This window comes from Polistes fuscatus, unplaced genomic scaffold (assembly GCF_010416935.1).
Source record: "Polistes fuscatus isolate 324 unplaced genomic scaffold, CU_Pfus_HIC Scaffold11, whole genome shotgun sequence".
In the NCBI taxonomy this organism is placed as follows: Eukaryota; Metazoa; Arthropoda; class Insecta; order Hymenoptera; family Vespidae; genus Polistes; species Polistes fuscatus.
In genome coordinates, this window is record NW_025113009.1 from 4,430,720 (window position 1) to 4,448,500 (window position 17,781).

General features: G+C 29.7%; 4 protein-coding genes and 4 long non-coding RNA genes across 15 annotated transcripts; 3 read left to right on the forward strand and 5 right to left on the reverse strand.

The window, feature by feature from the left end:
• Positions 1-135: 135 nt before the first annotated feature.
• Positions 136-1,440, reverse strand: LOC122526600. Of its 2 annotated transcripts, none has more exons than XM_043650128.1 (4): positions 1,349-1,440; positions 1,015-1,277; positions 690-929; positions 136-456 (listed from the first exon to the last, which is right to left on the reverse strand). In XM_043650128.1, exons 2-4 carry the CDS (start codon positions 1,175-1,177, stop codon positions 347-349), a joined length of 513 nt encoding a protein of 170 aa, XP_043506063.1. In that variant the 5' UTR covers positions 1,178-1,277; positions 1,349-1,440; the 3' UTR covers positions 136-346. The 2 variants fall into 2 exon arrangements, with proteins under 2 accessions (XP_043506063.1, XP_043506064.1); XM_043650129.1 differs by having other exon boundaries at positions 1,015-1,272; positions 1,349-1,438.
• Positions 1,441-1,632: 192 nt separating this feature from the next.
• LOC122526598 (UHRF1-binding protein 1-like) lies at positions 1,633-13,103 on the reverse strand. 7 transcript variants are annotated; one of them, XM_043650122.1, is made up of 10 exons: positions 12,250-13,103; positions 11,916-12,173; positions 11,591-11,830; positions 11,330-11,356; positions 7,112-8,313; positions 6,894-7,028; positions 6,342-6,353; positions 2,161-2,351; positions 1,862-2,087; positions 1,633-1,770 (listed from the first exon to the last, which is right to left on the reverse strand). In XM_043650122.1, exons 2-9 carry the CDS (start codon positions 11,980-11,982, stop codon positions 2,084-2,086), a joined length of 1,878 nt encoding a protein of 625 aa, XP_043506057.1. In that variant the 5' UTR covers positions 11,983-12,173; positions 12,250-13,103; the 3' UTR covers positions 1,633-1,770; positions 1,862-2,083. The 7 variants fall into 7 exon arrangements, with proteins under 7 accessions (XP_043506057.1, XP_043506060.1, XP_043506056.1 ...); XM_043650125.1 differs by having other exon boundaries at positions 11,964-12,178; XM_043650121.1 differs by having other exon boundaries at positions 11,916-12,178.
• Positions 3,452-3,907, reverse strand: LOC122526601. The gene is made up of 2 exons (XR_006306119.1): positions 3,721-3,907; positions 3,452-3,630 (listed from the first exon to the last, which is right to left on the reverse strand). It is a non-coding gene; the product is annotated as an uncharacterized LOC122526601 (long non-coding RNA).
• Positions 4,315-4,890, reverse strand: LOC122526602. Its single transcript, XR_006306120.1, has 2 exons — positions 4,800-4,890; positions 4,315-4,694 (listed from the first exon to the last, which is right to left on the reverse strand). It is a non-coding gene; the product is annotated as an uncharacterized LOC122526602 (long non-coding RNA).
• Positions 8,787-9,529, forward strand: LOC122526603. Its single transcript, XR_006306122.1, has 2 exons — positions 8,787-9,038; positions 9,149-9,529. It is a non-coding gene; the product is annotated as an uncharacterized LOC122526603 (long non-coding RNA).
• LOC122526604 lies at positions 9,699-10,374 on the forward strand. Its single transcript, XR_006306123.1, has 2 exons — positions 9,699-9,950; positions 10,061-10,374. It is a non-coding gene; the product is annotated as an uncharacterized LOC122526604 (long non-coding RNA).
• Positions 13,104-13,209: 106 nt separating the features above from the next.
• On the forward strand, positions 13,210-15,761 carry LOC122526351 (nucleolar GTP-binding protein 2-like). The gene has a single exon (XM_043649721.1). The coding sequence runs from the start codon at positions 13,545-13,547 to the stop codon at positions 15,759-15,761; it is 2,217 nt and encodes a 738-aa protein (XP_043505656.1). The 5' UTR covers positions 13,210-13,544.
• A 236-nt stretch (positions 15,762-15,997) lies between these two features.
• Positions 15,998-17,638, reverse strand: LOC122526375. Its single transcript, XM_043649754.1, has 2 exons — positions 17,066-17,638; positions 15,998-16,763 (listed from the first exon to the last, which is right to left on the reverse strand). Exons 1-2 carry the CDS (start codon positions 17,556-17,558, stop codon positions 16,012-16,014), a joined length of 1,245 nt encoding a protein of 414 aa, XP_043505689.1. The 5' UTR covers positions 17,559-17,638; the 3' UTR covers positions 15,998-16,011.
• Positions 17,639-17,781: the final 143 nt, after the last annotated feature.

Consider the following 17,781-nt stretch of genomic DNA (forward strand, 5'->3'; position numbering starts at 1 on the left):
TCGATTTAAATAGAAAATGTTTGGTTTGTATTTATTTTTTTTTTTTTATATATATATATATATAATATTCATTTGTAGTTAACATGCTATGCATGCTGAATAATCCCAAGTAAAAATATAGTTTATCTAACAAAATTGATTATACATTTTTTATTGCTCAATGTTACTTGTATGCATAAATTACTAATGAAATGAAGCGGCTCTGAGATGATAACTAGAAAGAACATAGTTATGAAATAAATGTAATTTATTTATGATCGTATATATTAATGTATTGTTTAATTAAATTATTTTATGAAATTGTAGACGAAGTCAATGTATATATTTTTGTAATTACAAAAGCAAATTAATTTTGTAATAAACTACCTTCTGAGTAACACTCAGATGTTACATAAAAAACAAGCACACAACATTTACTTGGTATTATACCTGATAGACGTTTTTTCCTCGTTTGAGCTATGCAATTACCAAATAAAATAATTAATAATGCACTTTCAAAACTAAAAACTAGAATTATCATAGAGCATAATTATGTATAAACTGTATTACAATAACAAAAACTTTGCTCTTGTGTTTTTCAAGAAAATATAAAAATCCAATGCTTTACATTAATTTATTCTATATTAAAAAAAAATAATAAACGCCTGACATATTTGAAAAAAAGAAAATAGGAAGTAAAATGGTAATACCTGTAATAAATTCCTTTGGTACAGGCTTGCGTGATGCGGTGGTAACTTTGAACAATGTAAAATCATCAATTCTAATGATAATACAAGTTGTCATTAATTTAGCAAGCTGTTCGAGAACATAATTTTTCACTGGATTTCCGCTAGAACCTTGAAACTTTTTCTGTTCTTGAGATCCCACATTTGCACTCTGCGATTGACTACTTTTTTCTAAACTTTCTCCAGAACCTTTTGTAGCACTGCCTAGATCATTTGAGAAAAATAAATATTACAATTAGGAATATATTATAAATTTTGTCACTACGTAAATACATTTGAGCATTCAAACCTGTAACATTTCCTTGACTTCTTGTTAATGGAGAATGTTGTGTCCTACCAGAATCAATCAAATCCATAAATTGACTTCTAAAAGAACTCAATGATTGTTGTAACCATTGACTATGAGGTGTAGCATTTTCTCTATATTTAACCCAGTCTTTTCTATCAGCCATTGCCAGATGATACGGATAATAATCAATATAGAATTTAACTAAAGATATTTGAAGAGCACCGCCATCCCTCAAATCAGGATGCAATGACGTACCTCCTATTCTGTAAATGATATTAATATATGTTACAGATAATAATTACTATCTAATATAATAATATAATCTTTAGCTCACCACCAACATCATCGCACAAATGAAGATCGATTCTTTGAGGCCAAAAGTGATAAGACGTTTCCACAACATCATATTTTTAAAATAATTTAGATATTGGCGTATTAAACTGATTTTTCGTTCTACATTGTTGAGAAATTTGTGCTTGATATTCTGGTAAAACCTTGAAAAATGAAAAGTACATAAATATTTCTTTAGATTCATTACAAAAAATGTCTGAAAGGAAACTTCATGAGAAATAATGATATTGAAACACACCTCTAACTTTCTAGCTGCTTTTGTTTTTCGCTCCAACATAGTTGCTTTTTCTATAAGACCTCCTAAAGAATCTATGAAATGTAATGCTGCTTTTAATTGAGAGTCTGTTAAAACCCATAAGAGATCATCTAATATGAGTATCAGTCTTGAACCCATGATGAAGCAATCTAATGAAAAATAATTATTTAAATTATGTAAAATTTTTTTGTAATTGGCATTGTAAAACGTTAATAAAACGTGTCACACAATATATTTCACCTGATATTCTTTTCTTTATAGTAATTAAACATCTCGCTTGGTTAGTAAGTAAACGAAGAGGCGTCAAATTAGTATCTTTAGTACTTTGAGCTTCTATTCTTACAGTCTGCCATTCTAATTCCTTAAAAATCAATAACTGCCCACGATCTGGATCTTTTAGTCTTGTAGTTCTTAAGTCACAACGTTGCCATGTAGCTGATTTAGATTCAACGACAATGCGATTCATCTATATTTTTTAATCAAGATTATTATATTCCATAATTATCACATATACAAATTATATACATAAATTTAGTTACCTGTACAGATGCAATAAAAGCAGGACTTTTAAAAGTAACTGACACTGTATTAACTTAACCGTAATGCCATCGATCACTTTATGAATAAGAGAATATTTTGTTGGGCCTGCGTAAGATGACAGGCCTTGATTGGAAGACATATTCCTTAAGTCTTCACATATTTCTACTTCGATATGAACTTCATCCAATTTCTACAAAAAAATTACAATAAAATTTTGTCAAATAAATTTGTTATCAAATTTCATTACTATAAACATTACTTCTCTCTCTTCCTCTTTATATATATATATATTTTAATAGCATAAATAATATATATTACCAACAAAATAGGAACGCTCTTTAACTTGGTCCATTGTATACGAAAAGAAACTTTATTACACCAAGCACTTGTTAACCTTAACCATGATGGTAATTCTAATAAATCTGTTAGAACTTTCATCTAATTCTAAATTAGTTAACTCTCCTTCTCCCTTAAATGTACTCAAATTTATTTTATCAGCTGATAGATCTTTAGTAAATGTGTAAAACATAAGAAAAATAAATCATTTTCTATATATATGAAAAATTTTTGTTTAAAAAGATTTTAATGATTTTATCAATCATTTAAATTAGGTGAGTCCAAAATTGTTGAACAAAAAGAAATCAAATTTATTTTAACCAAATGACTTTTACAAAATAAATATAATACTTCATTAATAATCAAAAAGTATATTTCCTAAATAAATATATAAATAAACATTGACTTAAATGCGTAAAACATTTCTAATTAATGTGTTTTTTTTTCTATCATAGATCAAGGGTGGAACGATTTTATCTAACATGATATCGAAGATTGTAGAAAATAATGTAAAGCATAGTATTGTCAATACCTTGATAAATGTTTAAGTAACTGATTTTTAATAATCGACACCATTTTTCGGGTTTTTAATTAACATCTATGACGATTAATACGTATAAACATGGTTAGTTTGACACATGGAGGAACAGATTAAAGAATTCCGTGCCAATGACTATCATGACCATAGACTCTTAGAAGATATAAAGATCCTCTTCCATAAAAATTAATTTTTAAATATATAGTAATACGTAGCTAAGCTCCTTACAATATTTTCTTTTTTAATCAAAGAATAATTAATAATTTCACATTACAATAATAAAATTTATGAATAATATATTAAACCAAATAAATATATATATTTTTTTTCTTCCAAACGTAATTTTGTATGCAAACGTGTTTTATAAATATATTCAATATTATATATGGACATACACAGACACACAATACACACAGTTTAAAGATTAAGAAATAATTATTCGTCATTGCCATGTTAAAAGCAATAATCGTTTACAAAATTTTACAAAAAGTTTACAAAAAGTGATATAATTATAATATTAAAATGGCTAAATAACGAGCAGATAATAAAGTTCCTCGGAAACAAGGTTTTAATCGTTCCGGGCATAGTATGAACCCTGAAAAACCAACTGAAGAGTTAAAAGGTGTTGCTAAAGTTAGAACTAAAGGAACTATAAAAAGATTACAAATGTATCGTAATCAAAAACCTAAACGTAATCGTGTAGGTAAAATTATTAGTCCAGCACCGTTTCAAGGTTGGCATGCATCTGGTACTATGTCCCGCGTTGAACCTTCTCAAAGATGGTTCGGTAACACTAGAGTAATATCTCAAAATGCGCTTCAGAAATTTCAAAGCGAATTAGGAACTGCTATGAGTGATCCTTACAGAGTGGTAATGAAACCTACACAATTACCTGTAACTTTACTTCAGCAGAAACTGTAAATGCAAAAGTACATTTGTTAGATACAGAAAGTTTTGAAAGCGTATTCGGTCCAAAGAAACTAAGGAAACGACCGAATTTAGCTATTGCAACTTATGATGAATTACAAAAATCAGCTGAAGAGAAAGAAGAAACTTATAACAAAGATAAAGATTCTAAAGATTACGATCTGATTCGTGAAGATACTGGAGTACGCGACATGCAAAGGGATTGGGTAATGGCAGCAGGACAGAGTAGAAGAATTTGGAATGAACTATATAAAGTTATTGATTCTTCCGATGTAATATTACAAGTATTAGATGCGAGAGATCCTATGGGAACTAGATCTCCTCCTGTAGAAAAATATTTAAGAACAGAAAAGCCACATAAACATTTAATGTTTATTTTAAATAAAGTTGATCTTGTTCCAACTTGGGTGACACAAAGATGGGTTGCAATTCTAAGCTCAGAATATCCAACAGTAGCATTCCATGCTTCTTTAACTAATCCATTTGGTAAAGGTTCTCTTATTAATTTATTGCGTCAATTCGCTAAATTGCATGTAGATAAAAAACAAATTAGTGTAGGTTTCATTGGTTATCCAAATACTGGAAAAAGTTCGATCATTAATACATTAAGATCTAAGAAAGTCTGTAAAGTAGCACCAATAGCAGGGGAAACTAAAGTATGGCAATACATCACCTTGATGCGTCGTATATATCTTATAGATTGTCCAGGTGTAGTTTATCCATCTAAAGAAACTGATACAGAAAAAGTTTTAAAGGGTGTAGTAAGAGTTGAACTAGTTCAAAATCCAGAAGATTATGTAAGTTCAGTTTTAGAAAGAGTAAAGGCTGAATATTTACGTAAAACATATAAAATCGAAGGTTGGACTGATCATATAGATTTTTTGGAAAAATTAGCTCGTAAAAGTGGAAAACTTTTGAAGAAAGGAGAACCAGATATAACGATCACAGCACGAATTGTTCTTAATGATTGGCAACGTGGAAAGTTGCCATTTTATGTTGCACCATCTGGTTTTGAAGAACCTTTAGCTAAACCTGCAACAACAGAAGAGGAGAATATACCTACTGAGAATGATGAAACCACTATCACCGAAACAGATGAACAAGAAGATCAAAGTATTCCATCTAAAGATTTGGCAAAAGTACAATTAAACGTAATACAAGATTTTAGAAAAATTAAAGTAGGATTGATGTACACAGGTGATGATGTTAAAGACATTTGTTACACCAAAAACGAATTGGAAGAGTTAAATTGCAGTGATAATGAGATGGATGTTGAATCTTCTCCACCAGATGTTAGCGACATAACTGATACATTAAATGAATCACAAGTAGATCTTGAAGAAAATTCTCAAGAAAAAGAAGAAAATATTAATAAAGAACATAAAAATGAAACAATAATGCATACAACTAATCTTACTATGGAAGAGAGTATAAATGAAAGTAACGGTAACTGTTCTGCAACTGAAAGAAACACAAGTTATCCAGAAGATGAAAGAAATTCAGAAAATAACATTAGACTATCTATAGAAAAAGATAATCTAATGCAAAGTGTATTTGATGCCATTGAAGATGACTATGATTCCAGTGACAGTGAAATGTTCAGTTCAAAAACATTTTCGAGTAGTGGTGCATTCGTAGTGTCATCTAAAAAAGAAAAACAAAATAAGATTAATCATGTTAAATTAACAAGCAAACAAAGAAGAGCTATAGAAAGAGCAAACAAGAGAAAGAAAATAGGAAGCAATTTTTACGAAATTACTAATGTAAAGAACAGAAATAGAGATAGAAAGGTTCCAAAAATAAACACTGATTTTTCCTTTCTTATATAATCCTAATAATAAATTGGCTACATTATCATAAAATAAATCAATTAATAATTTTAAGAGTTCAATAAGCACATCCCTTCAAGCATAGTAACACATAAGCTTACATCGATTAGCACAATCATATTATTATAGCATTAAAGCATACAGCTGAGATAGAACAGAATGTAATTTTGTCATAATTTTAAATCATAAGTTAAACAATATGAGAAAGATAAACGTGCTTTTATTTAAAAATAAAGCAGCAATGTAAATAATTAATTATGTAATAAAAACCATTTTACTTGAAAATTTCTTATCCATATACATTGATTGAAATTACATATTATGTAAATAATCTACATTTATTTCAGCACATAAGCATATTAAACATTCAAACTTTTTTGTCTAATTATTTTAATACTTAATTACAATTCGTATATATTTTCAGCTTCTTAAAATGGATTTATAAGTTAAGAAAACAAAAATTCGAATTCATACTACAATATATTTTTATGAAAAAATTAACATGCACTTTTAAATATTTAAAATATGTATGAGAATATTCTGCCAATACCTTTCTCTTGACCTGCCACAAGTGCCACATTAAAAACATTCACAAGAGAAGGAGAGACGCGAAGGAGAGATGCATGCAAAAAAGTTAAAAGACAAAATTTATATCAATATGTATTTAAATACATGAGTTTATATAATAATATAAGACATAATAGTGTGTATGACACACATTAACTAAACATTGCATATGAATCTACGCAAATGCATTGCTTCTTATATCATTTTAATTCGTATAGAATTATTATCATACGTAATTCTTATTAACGAATAAAATATTCGAAATATATAAATGTTAATTATATTAGTTAAATTCGCTATGGAAAATAAATAGATCACAATCACAAAGAAATACATGTATATTAAAAAAAAAAAAAATGAAATTATCCCAAAAATATGTTCGTAAAAGTTGAAAAAAGTGTTTAAGCTTTGACTAGAGAAAATGTTAAAATTATGTACTTATGCTTATACCCACTCAATTGAAAACATACATTCTTGTGCATAATCAGAGATAAATGCGTATATTGTTTAAATTAAAATGATATGTGTATCTTACCTGAAATTCGTCCCATGGTATAGATGGACATTCGTCATTTTTTACATTAGATACTTGAACTTTTATCGTTGAAGAGTAACCGGAAGATTGTGTAATAAATTCTACTTTGGATAATTTAAATGTAGTAACAGATATCTATAAATAAAATACATAATGATGTAATTAACAATAATATTATATATATACAGATACATATAAGATAAAATAGAAATATTTACTATATCTTTTCTTTTACAAACGCTGTCAACAGATTTTTCACTTTGCGTGTCTGGCGTTTCTTCTACAACTTCGCTTGCCTCTTCCACAGCAGTTATTCTAATGCTATTATCAACCGCAAATATTCCATCAGATTTCTCTTGATCTTGAAGAGTAATTAATGCATAATTTTCACTATCCGAGCTTAAATCACTCCTCATGGATACAGTATCGCTACTACCATCCTCAGGTGATGCTTTTAAAGCAGAATCAATGGACGTCATTAAATTACTAAATCCTTTTCTCATGGAAGATAAACCAACGTTAAAATTATTTTGAATGAAAGGTGTATTTGGTATCAAATCTGGTTTGTTATGTTTTTGTATAGCATCACCTCCTTGTTTTAACGATAAACCTTCCTCTTCCGTAATCGTATGAGGTTTTTCATGAGCAATATTCGTATGAATATGTTCACGTTTATCTGGATTACCATTCTGTTTAAACGTAACAATAGGTTGTTCTATTACAACAGGATGTGTAAAATCCATTGACATTGATGATACTTCACTTTGTGGTGTTTCAACATCATTGCTTGTGTTCATTTTCTTAATACTAAAATCAACTTTTGCACTGACTTGCGTAGAATTATGCCAAGCTGAAGATGATCCAGCAAAATCATCTGCTATACTAGATGAATCAGGTACAACGGATTCCAAATCTCCACCAGAATTTTCTTTTCCAGGTGTATGTGAAGGCATTACAAATGTCACCTCTATTTGCGGTATTAATGCACCAATTATTAATGAACCACCAGATTCAACATTCAATATCTTATTTGAATCAATAGCTAAATATGTAGTCAATTCAGATAAAACTTCTGACAATCTTAATAAAAAAAGATATTGATAATGATTTATCTGTACGCTAACTAAATTGCTTATATATGCAAGTCCATGAATATCTGCAGTAAACGTGTTTTTTGTTTCTGTTACTGGTTCTAAATTCATATGACACCAAAATGTTAAAGGAAATGCATCAAAAAATGGAACTGGACGATTCTGTCCTACTGCCCTTGCACCAAAAAAGTCACCCCAAACTGGCTCTAAATTGCAACACCATACATCTTTCGCTTCTGTCCATAAAAATTCACGATGTAATTGTCGAATTAATTCGTTCACTGAATTACTAGTAAAATTTGATGGAGCAGATCTAATATTATCTGTACCTGCACACAAAAGAGCAAAAAATGTATTAACAAATTAATTTTTATATAAAAGAATATAAAAAAAGATTAGATGTAAGATAAATGAGAAAAGAGGAAAAACTGCTTGGACTACAATAGCACATGAATGTGTAGCAAAATATAATAAAACCGAACACACAGTGACAGTATTCTCCCCACAACACTTACTAGAAGGCACAAATAAAGCAATAATTCCTGAAGAACTAAAATACACAAAAACGCATGAGGATCTACTCAGAGATAGGAAAATTGCTCTAAAAAACAAGATAAAATCGCATGAACATAATAAAAAAATATTTGATAAGAACAGAAGACATCACGAATTTAATATAGGAGATTTAGTATATGTAGAAAATAATCATAGGTTAAACAGGAAAAAACTAGATGAAAAAAAAATAGGACCGTACAAAATTATAGAAAAGATTTCAAATACTATTTATAAAATACAGACGGACCGAAAAAAATCAGAGTCACTGCTTCACATCACGAAACTAATACCATTTATGTGCGATGATCAAGAAAGCTAGTATATTATCTTTCGGATTTCCTTACCCCGGGAGGGGTGATGTAACGAAATATTCCTATTTATATTTTGTCACCTTTACTAATAATTTAAATTGGCTGCTGTCTTACAGTTAAGACGCGCAGGCGTATTAGGCTTAGAAAGATTCGGGAACGTTAATAACCAGACAAAAAATATAGAAACGGTTAGTAGTTTGCTAAGCAGAGACGGTTAGAATTCAAATTGCGAAGCTAGTAATAAGACAATAAAATAAGAGTGAATATTAGCTGTAAATGTTGTTTCTCTTATTTGCAGAAACTCAAGGCGGTTATATTTCCAAGACATCATCCTTATAAGAACTGTATAGAATATACCTTATAAAACAACATTTACGGCAGTGAATACACCTTTTTCTAATGGATTAAATGAGAGGTTAAATCAAACCATAATAAACAAGATTAGATGTAGGATAAATGAGAAAAGAGGAAAAACTGCTTGGACTACAATAGCACATGAATGTGTAGCAAAATATAATAAAACCGAACACACAGTGACAGTATTCTCCCCACAACACTTACTAGAAGGCACAAATAAAGCAATAATTCCTGAAGAACTAAAATACACAAAAACGCATGAGGATCTACTCAGAGATAGGAAAATTGCTCTAAAAAACAAGATAAAATCGCATGAACATAATAAAAAAATATTTGATAAGAACAGAAGACATCACGAATTTAATATAGGAGATTTAGTATATGTAGAAAATAATCATAGGTTAAACAGGAAAAAACTAGATGAAAAAAAAATAGGACCGTACAAAATTATAGAAAAGATTTCAAATACTATTTATAAAATACAGACGGACCGAAAAAAATCAGAGTCACTGCTTCACATCACGAAACTAATACCATTTATGTGCGATGATCAAGAAAGCTAGTATATTATCTTTCGGATTTCCTTACCCCGGGAGGGGTGATGTAACGAAATATTCCTATTTATATTTTGTCACCTTTACTAATAATTTAAATTGGCTGCTGTCTTACAGTTAAGACGCGCAGGCGTATTAGGCTTAGAAAGATTCGGGAACGTTAATAACCAGACAAAAAATATAGAAACGGTTAGTAGTTTGCTAAGCAGAGACGGTTAGAATTCAAATTGCGAAGCTAGTAATAAGACAATAAAATAAGAGTGAATATTAGCTGTAAATGTTGTTTCTCTTATTTGCAGAAACTCAAGGCGGTTATATTTCCAAGACATCATCCTTATAAGAACTGTATAGAATATACCTTATAAAACAACATTTACGGCAGTGAATACACCTTTTTCTAATGGATTAAATGAGAGGTTAAATCAAACCATAATAAACAAGATTAGATGTAGGATAAATGAGAAAAGAGGAAAAACTGCTTGGACTACAATAGCACATGAATGTGTAGCAAAATATAATAAAACCGAACACACAGTGACAGGATTCTCCCCACAACACTTACTAGAAGGCACAAATACAGCAATAATTCCTGAAGAACTAAAATACACAAAAACGCATGAGGATCTACTCAGATAGGAAAATGTGTGGTTTGTATTTTTTTTTTGAAGTTATACTTCTTTTGGTGCGTTGGGGAAAATGTAATGGGGAGTGATTTTGTTCCGAGCGTCTGGAAAAACGACACCATGAAATTTGTCGTTATTTAACGACGAGCGGCAAAGCAAATTCAAGTATACGGCATGAAGTTGTCTTCTCTTCATCTACTCCTCCTTTTTTTCTCAAGCGGGTCACCCATCCAAATACTAATCGTACTCAGCACTGCTTTACTTAAATGATCGACACGAGAACTAATGCTGTAACCGCGCCATGACTGTTGACGCGTCAAGTAATTCGATATATCTCTCTTATATTTAGTGTGGACTGATATCTATATTTTGATATTTTCTTTTTCTTTTTTTTATTCTTTCTCATATATATGTATATAATAATAATTATTTTTCTTCTTAAGTTATTTTTTTTCTTTGAAGTTTTTTTTGAAGTTATTTTTGAAGTTATTGAGGTTATATTCGTTTTGGTACGGCAAAGAAGTATAACTTCTTACGTGCGTACATAAGTACACAAACCAGTTTTTTTTATATATATATAATATTCATTTGTAGTTAACATGCTATGCATGCTGAATAATCCCAAGTAAAAATATAGTTTATCTAACAAAATTGATTATACATTTTTCATTGCTCAATGTTACTTGTATGCATAAATTACTAATGAAATGAAGCGGCTCTGACATGATAACTAGAAAAAACATAGTTATGAAATAAATGTAATTTATTTATGATCGTATATATTAATGTATTGTTTAATTAAATTATTTTATGAAATTGTAGACGAAGTCAATGTATATATTTTTGTAATTACAAAAGCAAATTAATTTTGTAATAAACTACCTTCTGAGTAACACTCAGATGTTACATAAAAAACAAGCACACAACATTTACTTGGTATTATACCTGATAGACGTTTTTTCCTCGTTTGAGCTATACAATTACCAAATAAAATAATTAATAATGCACTTTCAAAACTAAAAACTAGAATTATCATAGAGCATAATTATGTATAAACTGTATTACAATAACAAAAACTTTGCTCTTGTGTTTTTCAAGAAAATATAAAAATCCAATGCTTTACATTAATTTATTCTATATTAAAAAAAAAATAATAAACGCCTGACATATTTGAAAAAAAGAAAATAGAAAGTAAAATGGTAATACCTGTAATAAATTCCTTTGGTACAGGCTTGCGTGATGCGGTGGTAACTTTGAACAATGTAAAATCATCAATTCTAATGATAATACAAGTTGTCATTAATTTAGCAAGCTGTTCGAGAACATAATTTTTCACTGGATTTCCGCTAGAACCTTGAAACTTTTTCTGTTCTTGAGATCCCACATTTGCACTCTGCGATTGACTACTTTTTTCTAAACTTTCTCCAGAACCTTTTGTAGCACTGCCTAGATCATTTGAGAAAAATAAATATTACAATTAGGAATATATTATAAATTTTGTCACTACGTAAATACATTTGAGCATTCAAACCTGTAACATTTCCTTGACTTCTTGTTAATGGAGAATGTTGTGTCCTACCAGAATCAATCAAATCCATAAATTGACTTCTAAAAGAACTCAATGATTGTTGTAATCATTGACTATGAGGTGTAGCATTTTCTCTATATTTAACCCAGTCTTTTCTATCAGCCATTGCCAGATGATACGGATAATAATCAATATAGAATTTAACTAAAGATATTTGAAGAGCACCGCCATCCCTCAAATCAGGATGCAATGACGTACCTCCTATTCTGCAAATGATATTAATATATGTTACAGATAATAATTACTATCTAATATAATAATATAATCTTTAGCTCACCACCAACATCATCGCACAAATGAAGATCGATTCTTTGAGGCCAAAAGTGATAAGACGTTTCCACAACATCATATTTTGAAAATAATTTAGATATTGGCGTATTAAACTGATTTTTCGTTCTACTTTATTGAGAAATTTGTGCTTGATATTCTGGTAAAAAAAAATTGTTCGTCATTGCCACGTTGAAAGCAATACTCGTTTACAAAATTTTAAACTGATACGGTAATGCAATTGGTTAATATGTATTAAGTCATTTATTGTTTATTGGTCTTGTCTTTTACTACGATTAATATCTGGTTTAATATTTTGCGAATAGTGATCCACTTATATAAAAATTATTGATCATTTAAAAATTTCGATTGTTTTCATTTAATGAATAAATTTTAACAAATAACAAATATACATTAATGAAAATTGGTGAATAGTTTAATATTTTATAAATAGCACACCAGAGGGTGCAGTGTAATCAAATATTGTGAACCCGCACGCCAAAGCTTGGCCACGGAGCTTAGATAGAAGGAGCACGAACGTATAGTATCAGAAGTGTCCCCGAAAAGTAGAGCAAATAAAGTTTCATTACAGAGTGCGCTGCAACTGCCTCGAACCAGTTTTTAAATTTAGCGGTTAAAATTACTTTCACTCTTTAACAACACTGTCCAAGTAAACTTATTTTTACACTTGTTTATGCTTACATACACCGCAACATCACAACGGTTTTTTGTGACGTCACAGAGATTTACTTGCCCGTTGCGCTACTCTGGTGGTGAAAATATGTACATGTTATTTGATGCTGTTTTTGGGGACACATTTTATACCAAATGCCCTATGCCGTGCGTGCTCCTTCTATCTAAGCTCCGTGGCTTGGCGCCATCGGCACTCTTACCGTCACGCCTCTGGTGGCGAAAACTGACAACTAAAAAAACCCCACGTATATGAATAACCACCGCTATTCGCTTATTCCGTTCCAACCACTGAGCAAGACACACGCGTTCTACTAGCAGAGACTAAAGACTGAATACTAGTCACTACTTTCGTTTTTCTTTGTTACATTTGTTAAGTTTTTAATATATATTTTTGTAAGTCTTTTTTAATACGCTTAAAATATAAAATATTATAATAATATATTTCCCCAGTGAATTAATTATTATTGAATATTGTTGAACACGCTACAAATATGGTGAGCCCGCACGTGTAAGTTGGACCATATAAAAAACCTCACGCAACAATTTAATATTTAGTTTAAATATTTTTATATTGAATATTAAAATAAAAGTGTTATAATTATAATATTAAAAATGGCTAAATCACGAGCAGATAATAAAGCTCCTCGGAAACAAGGTTTTAATCGTTCCGGGCATAGTATGAACCCTGAAAGACCAACTGAAGGGTTAAAAGGTGTTGCTAAAGTTAGAACTAAAGGAACTATAAAAAGATTACAAATGTATCGTAATCAAAAACCTAAACGTAATCGTGTAGGTAAAATTATTAGTCCAGCACCGTTTCAAGGTTGGCATGCATCTGGTACTATGTACCGCGTTGAACCTTCTCAAAGATGGTTCTGTAACTCTAGAGTAATATCTCAAAATGCGCTTCAGAAATTTCAAAGCGAATTAGGAGCTGCTATGAGTGATCCTTACAAAGTAGTAATGAAACCTACACAATTACCTGTAACTTTACTTCAACAGAAAGCTGTAAATGCAAAAGTACATTTGTTAGATACAGAAAGTTTTGAAAGCGTATTCGGTCCAAAGAAACTAAGGAAACGACCGAATTTAGCTATTCCAACTTATGATGAATTACAAAAATCAGCTGAAGAGAAAGAAGAAATTTATAACAAAGATAAAGATTCTAAAGATTACGATCTGATTCGTGAAGATACTGGAGTACGCGACATGCAAAGAGATTGGGTAATGGCTGCAGGACAGAGTAGAAGAATTTGGAATGAACTATATAAAGTTATTGATTCTTCCGATGTAATATTACAAGTATTAGATGCGAGAGATCCTATGGGAACTAGATCTCCTCCTGTAGAAAAATATTTAAGAACAGAAAAGCCACATAAACATTTAATGTTTATTTTAAATAAAGTTGATCTTGTTCCAACTTGGGTGACACAAAGATGGGTTGCAATTCTAAGCTCAGAATATCCAACAGTAGCATTTCATGCTTCTTTAACTAATCCGTTTGGTAAAGGTTCTCTTATTAATTTATTGCGTCAATTCGCTAAATTGCATGTAGATAAAAAACAAATTAGTGTAGGTTTCATTGGATATCCAAATACTGGAAAAAGTTCGATCATTAATACATTAAGATCTAAGAAAGTCTGTAAAGTAGCACCAATAGCAGGGGAAACTAAAGTATGGCAATACATCACCTTGATGCGTCGTATATATCTTATAGATTGTCCAGGTGTAGTTTATCCATCTAAAGAAACTGATACAGAAAAAGTTTTAAAGGGTGTAGTAAGAGTTGAACTAGTTCAAAATCCAGAAGATTATGTAAGTTCAGTTTTAGAAAGAGTAAAGGCTGAATATTTACGTAAAACATATAAAATCGAAGGTTGGACTGATCATATAGATTTTTTGGAAAAATTAGCTCGTAAAAGTGGAAAACTTTTGAAGAAAGGAGAACCAGATATAACGATCACAGCACGAATGGTTCTTAATGATTGGCAACGTGGAAAGTTGCCATTTTATGTTGCACCATCTGGTTTTGAAGAACCTTTAGCTAAACCTGCAACAACAGAAGAGGAGAATATACCTACTGAGAATGATGAAACCATTATCACTGAAACAGATGAACAAGAAGATCAAAGTATTCCATCTAAAGATTTGGCAAAAGTACAATTAAACGTAATACAAGATTTTAGAAAAATTAAAGTAGGATTGATGTACACAGGTGATGATGTTAAAGACATTTGTTACACCAAAAACGAATTGGAAGAGTTAAATTGTAGTGATAATGAGATGGATGTTGAATCTTCTCCACCAGATGTTAGCGACATAACTGATACATTAAATGAATCACGAGTAGATCTTGAAGAAAATTCTCAAGAAAAAGAAGAAAATATTAATAAAGAACATAAAAATGAAACAATAATGAATACAACTAATCCTACTATGGAAGAGAGTATAAATGAAAGTAACGGTAACTGTTCTGCAACTGAAAGAAACACAAGTTATCCAGAAGATGAAAGAAATTCAGAAAATAACATTAAACTATCTATAGAAAAAGATAATCTAATGCAAAGTGTATTTGATGCCATTGAAGATGACTATGATTCCAGTGACAGTGAAATGTTCAGTTCAAAAACATTTTCGAGTAGTGGTGCATTCGTAGTGTCATCTAAAAAAGGAAAACAAAATAAGATTAATCATGTTAAATTAACAAGCAAACAAAGAAGAGCTATAGAAAGAGCAAACAAGAGAAAGAAAATAGGAAGCAATTTTTACGAAATTACTAATGTAAAGAACAGAAATAGAGATAGAAAGGTTCCAAAAATGAAAAAATAAAAATACTCCTTCTTACATTTTTATTTATTGTACATTTGTAAAATATTATTAAAAACATCTTTTTATTAAAATTATGAATAATACTTTGTATGTATATAAATCAACTATAATACCTTCAGTTAGTGATAATAAAAGTAAAATAAAAATTCAATACAAAAGATTATAAGAATAGAGGGAAAAGAAATAAAATATATAAAAAAATGATTAGAGTCGAATCAATCAACATTTAAAAAGAGCAAATAAAATTCAACTAAATCCAATCGCGTTTTACAAAATATAATACTAGACTTTCTAATCTTTTAATATACATTTCGTTACCTTCATAGTTAGCCATTACCTTTTCGATATTAGAGCTGTTTAAATCGGTTTTATTTATATCGATAGTTAGCATTTTGAGCATAAAACATAAGTGTACAAACTCTAACTCACAAATATCTAAGAAACCCGCGTCAAAACTTTTACGATTGTATGGTGCGATATCACAGTTCATTTTAGTTAATACAGAAATAAAAGTATCGTAATATAAATCGGTTAATTCATCGAGATAATGTTCCCTAACATCTTCGTCTGTACTTGAATGTAAAAAGAACAATAACTCTCCGATCGGATTGGAATACATGTAATTTTGAAAATCGATGAATTTCACGTCATCCACGTGACCATTTTCATCGCTATGAAACATCATATTGTTGACCCAAAAATCTTTATGAATTACTGTAGCCCATACGCCTTTTGGTTCAGCTATCCATACATCGAAAAATTTATCGGATTGTAATACTGCAGCACATCTATCGTAATAAACTCGAGTAATTGGACTGTTTTCAATTTGTTTTAATATTGGTATGTAAAACTCGGTAAATCCATCTTTTTCTAGTTCAGGACATTTACAAGCTTCTCTGATTATGTCATATTCATCAGGCTTGTTATGTTTCATTGCAATACCAAGGGCATGGAATCTAGCTAATAGACGAATTGCTAGTCTAGAATGATCTAGATTGACGCCTGCGTTTCAAAAAAATTTATTTCAAATATTTTTTTCAACAAAAAAACTTATTTAATGTGATAAAACATTTATAAATATATATATATATATATGAATCTTATCATATTCATATTAAAAATAATACTATAAAATAAAAGATAAACGATAATTACTACGATCCTTATCTTATACAGATAAAAAGCGTTTCTATAATTTTTTATCTTCGTACAATTTTATTTCAGTCGTCATCCTTTTTTCTTTTCTTTTATTTTTTATTATTTATATATATATATATATATAAATATTTATACCATATACTTACCTATATGTCTTTTACCAGTATAATAACCACGTGTTTGAAGATTCTCTAACAAAATAACAGCGTTGTCATCAAAGTCAACGTTAGGATCTAGGGATAAACGTAAACCATAAAATTTAGGAATAACATCGATTAATTCACTTTCATCGATACCAAAGTCTCTTTCCAAATTTCTATAATAGGGAATTAAACGTTCATACATAAATGCTTCTTTTCTAAATGTGTAAGAACTTTTAAAAATTCGTCTTTGGAATTCGGTCGGTGGTGCCATTTTTGCAATCATATGAAGATGCTCATTTTCCATTTCTCCTTCTTTTTTAATGACAGCATCCACAGCCAAAATAGTACTCCCATAATTTTCTCCAGGCGGTAAAAAAGATGTGGTTGTGTAATTTTCAACAATCAATTTATCACCTAAAGTTAATCTTAACAATGGTTCCAATTCCCGTAATATTATTTCTTTTGTTTCCATTAAGTCCGTTTGCGTCGCTTCCATGATCGTTTAATAAGAAAAATTTAGATAAATAATTTGAAATCTTGTTACCACGAGTAATAAATTTAATACTAATAACGTCAATGAAAGAAATAATATTAAAGTATTACTATAAAAATGTTACACAATTTGATTTAATTATTTAATATAATCTCTCACGTATTTATTTTATCTAGGTTTTTACAGAACGATCCGAAACAAATGATCTGTTGAATGTGACTAAATC

Coding starts and splice junctions, on each gene's coding strand:
- LOC122526600 (XM_043650128.1), bottom strand. CDS start 1,177: ATGGCTGATAGAAAAGACTGGGTTAAATATAGAGAAAATGCTACACCT. Junction 930..1,014: donor AAGTCAAGGAAATGTTACAG/GTTTGAATGCTC, acceptor CAAATGATCTAG/GCAGTGCTACAAAAGGTTCT. Junction 457..689: donor ACCAAAGGAATTTATTACAG/GTATTACCATTT, acceptor GTAATTGCATAG/CTCAAACGAGGAAAAAACGT.
- LOC122526598 (XM_043650122.1), bottom strand. CDS start 11,982: ATGGATTTGATTGATTCTGGTAGGACACAACATTCTCCATTAACAAGA. Junction 11,357..11,590: donor ACCAAAGGAATTTATTACAG/GTATTACCATTT, acceptor GTAATTGTATAG/CTCAAACGAGGAAAAAACGT. Junction 8,314..11,329: donor GAGGAAAAAACGTCTATCAG/GTATAATACCAA, acceptor TTTTGTGTGCAG/GTACAGATAATATTAGATCT.
- LOC122526351 (XM_043649721.1), top strand. CDS start 13,545: ATGGCTAAATCACGAGCAGATAATAAAGCTCCTCGGAAACAAGGTTTT.
- LOC122526375 (XM_043649754.1), bottom strand. CDS start 17,558: ATGGAAGCGACGCAAACGGACTTAATGGAAACAAAAGAAATAATATTA. Junction 16,764..17,065: donor TACTGGTAAAAGACATATAG/GTAAGTATATGG, acceptor TTTGAAACGCAG/GCGTCAATCTAGATCATTCT.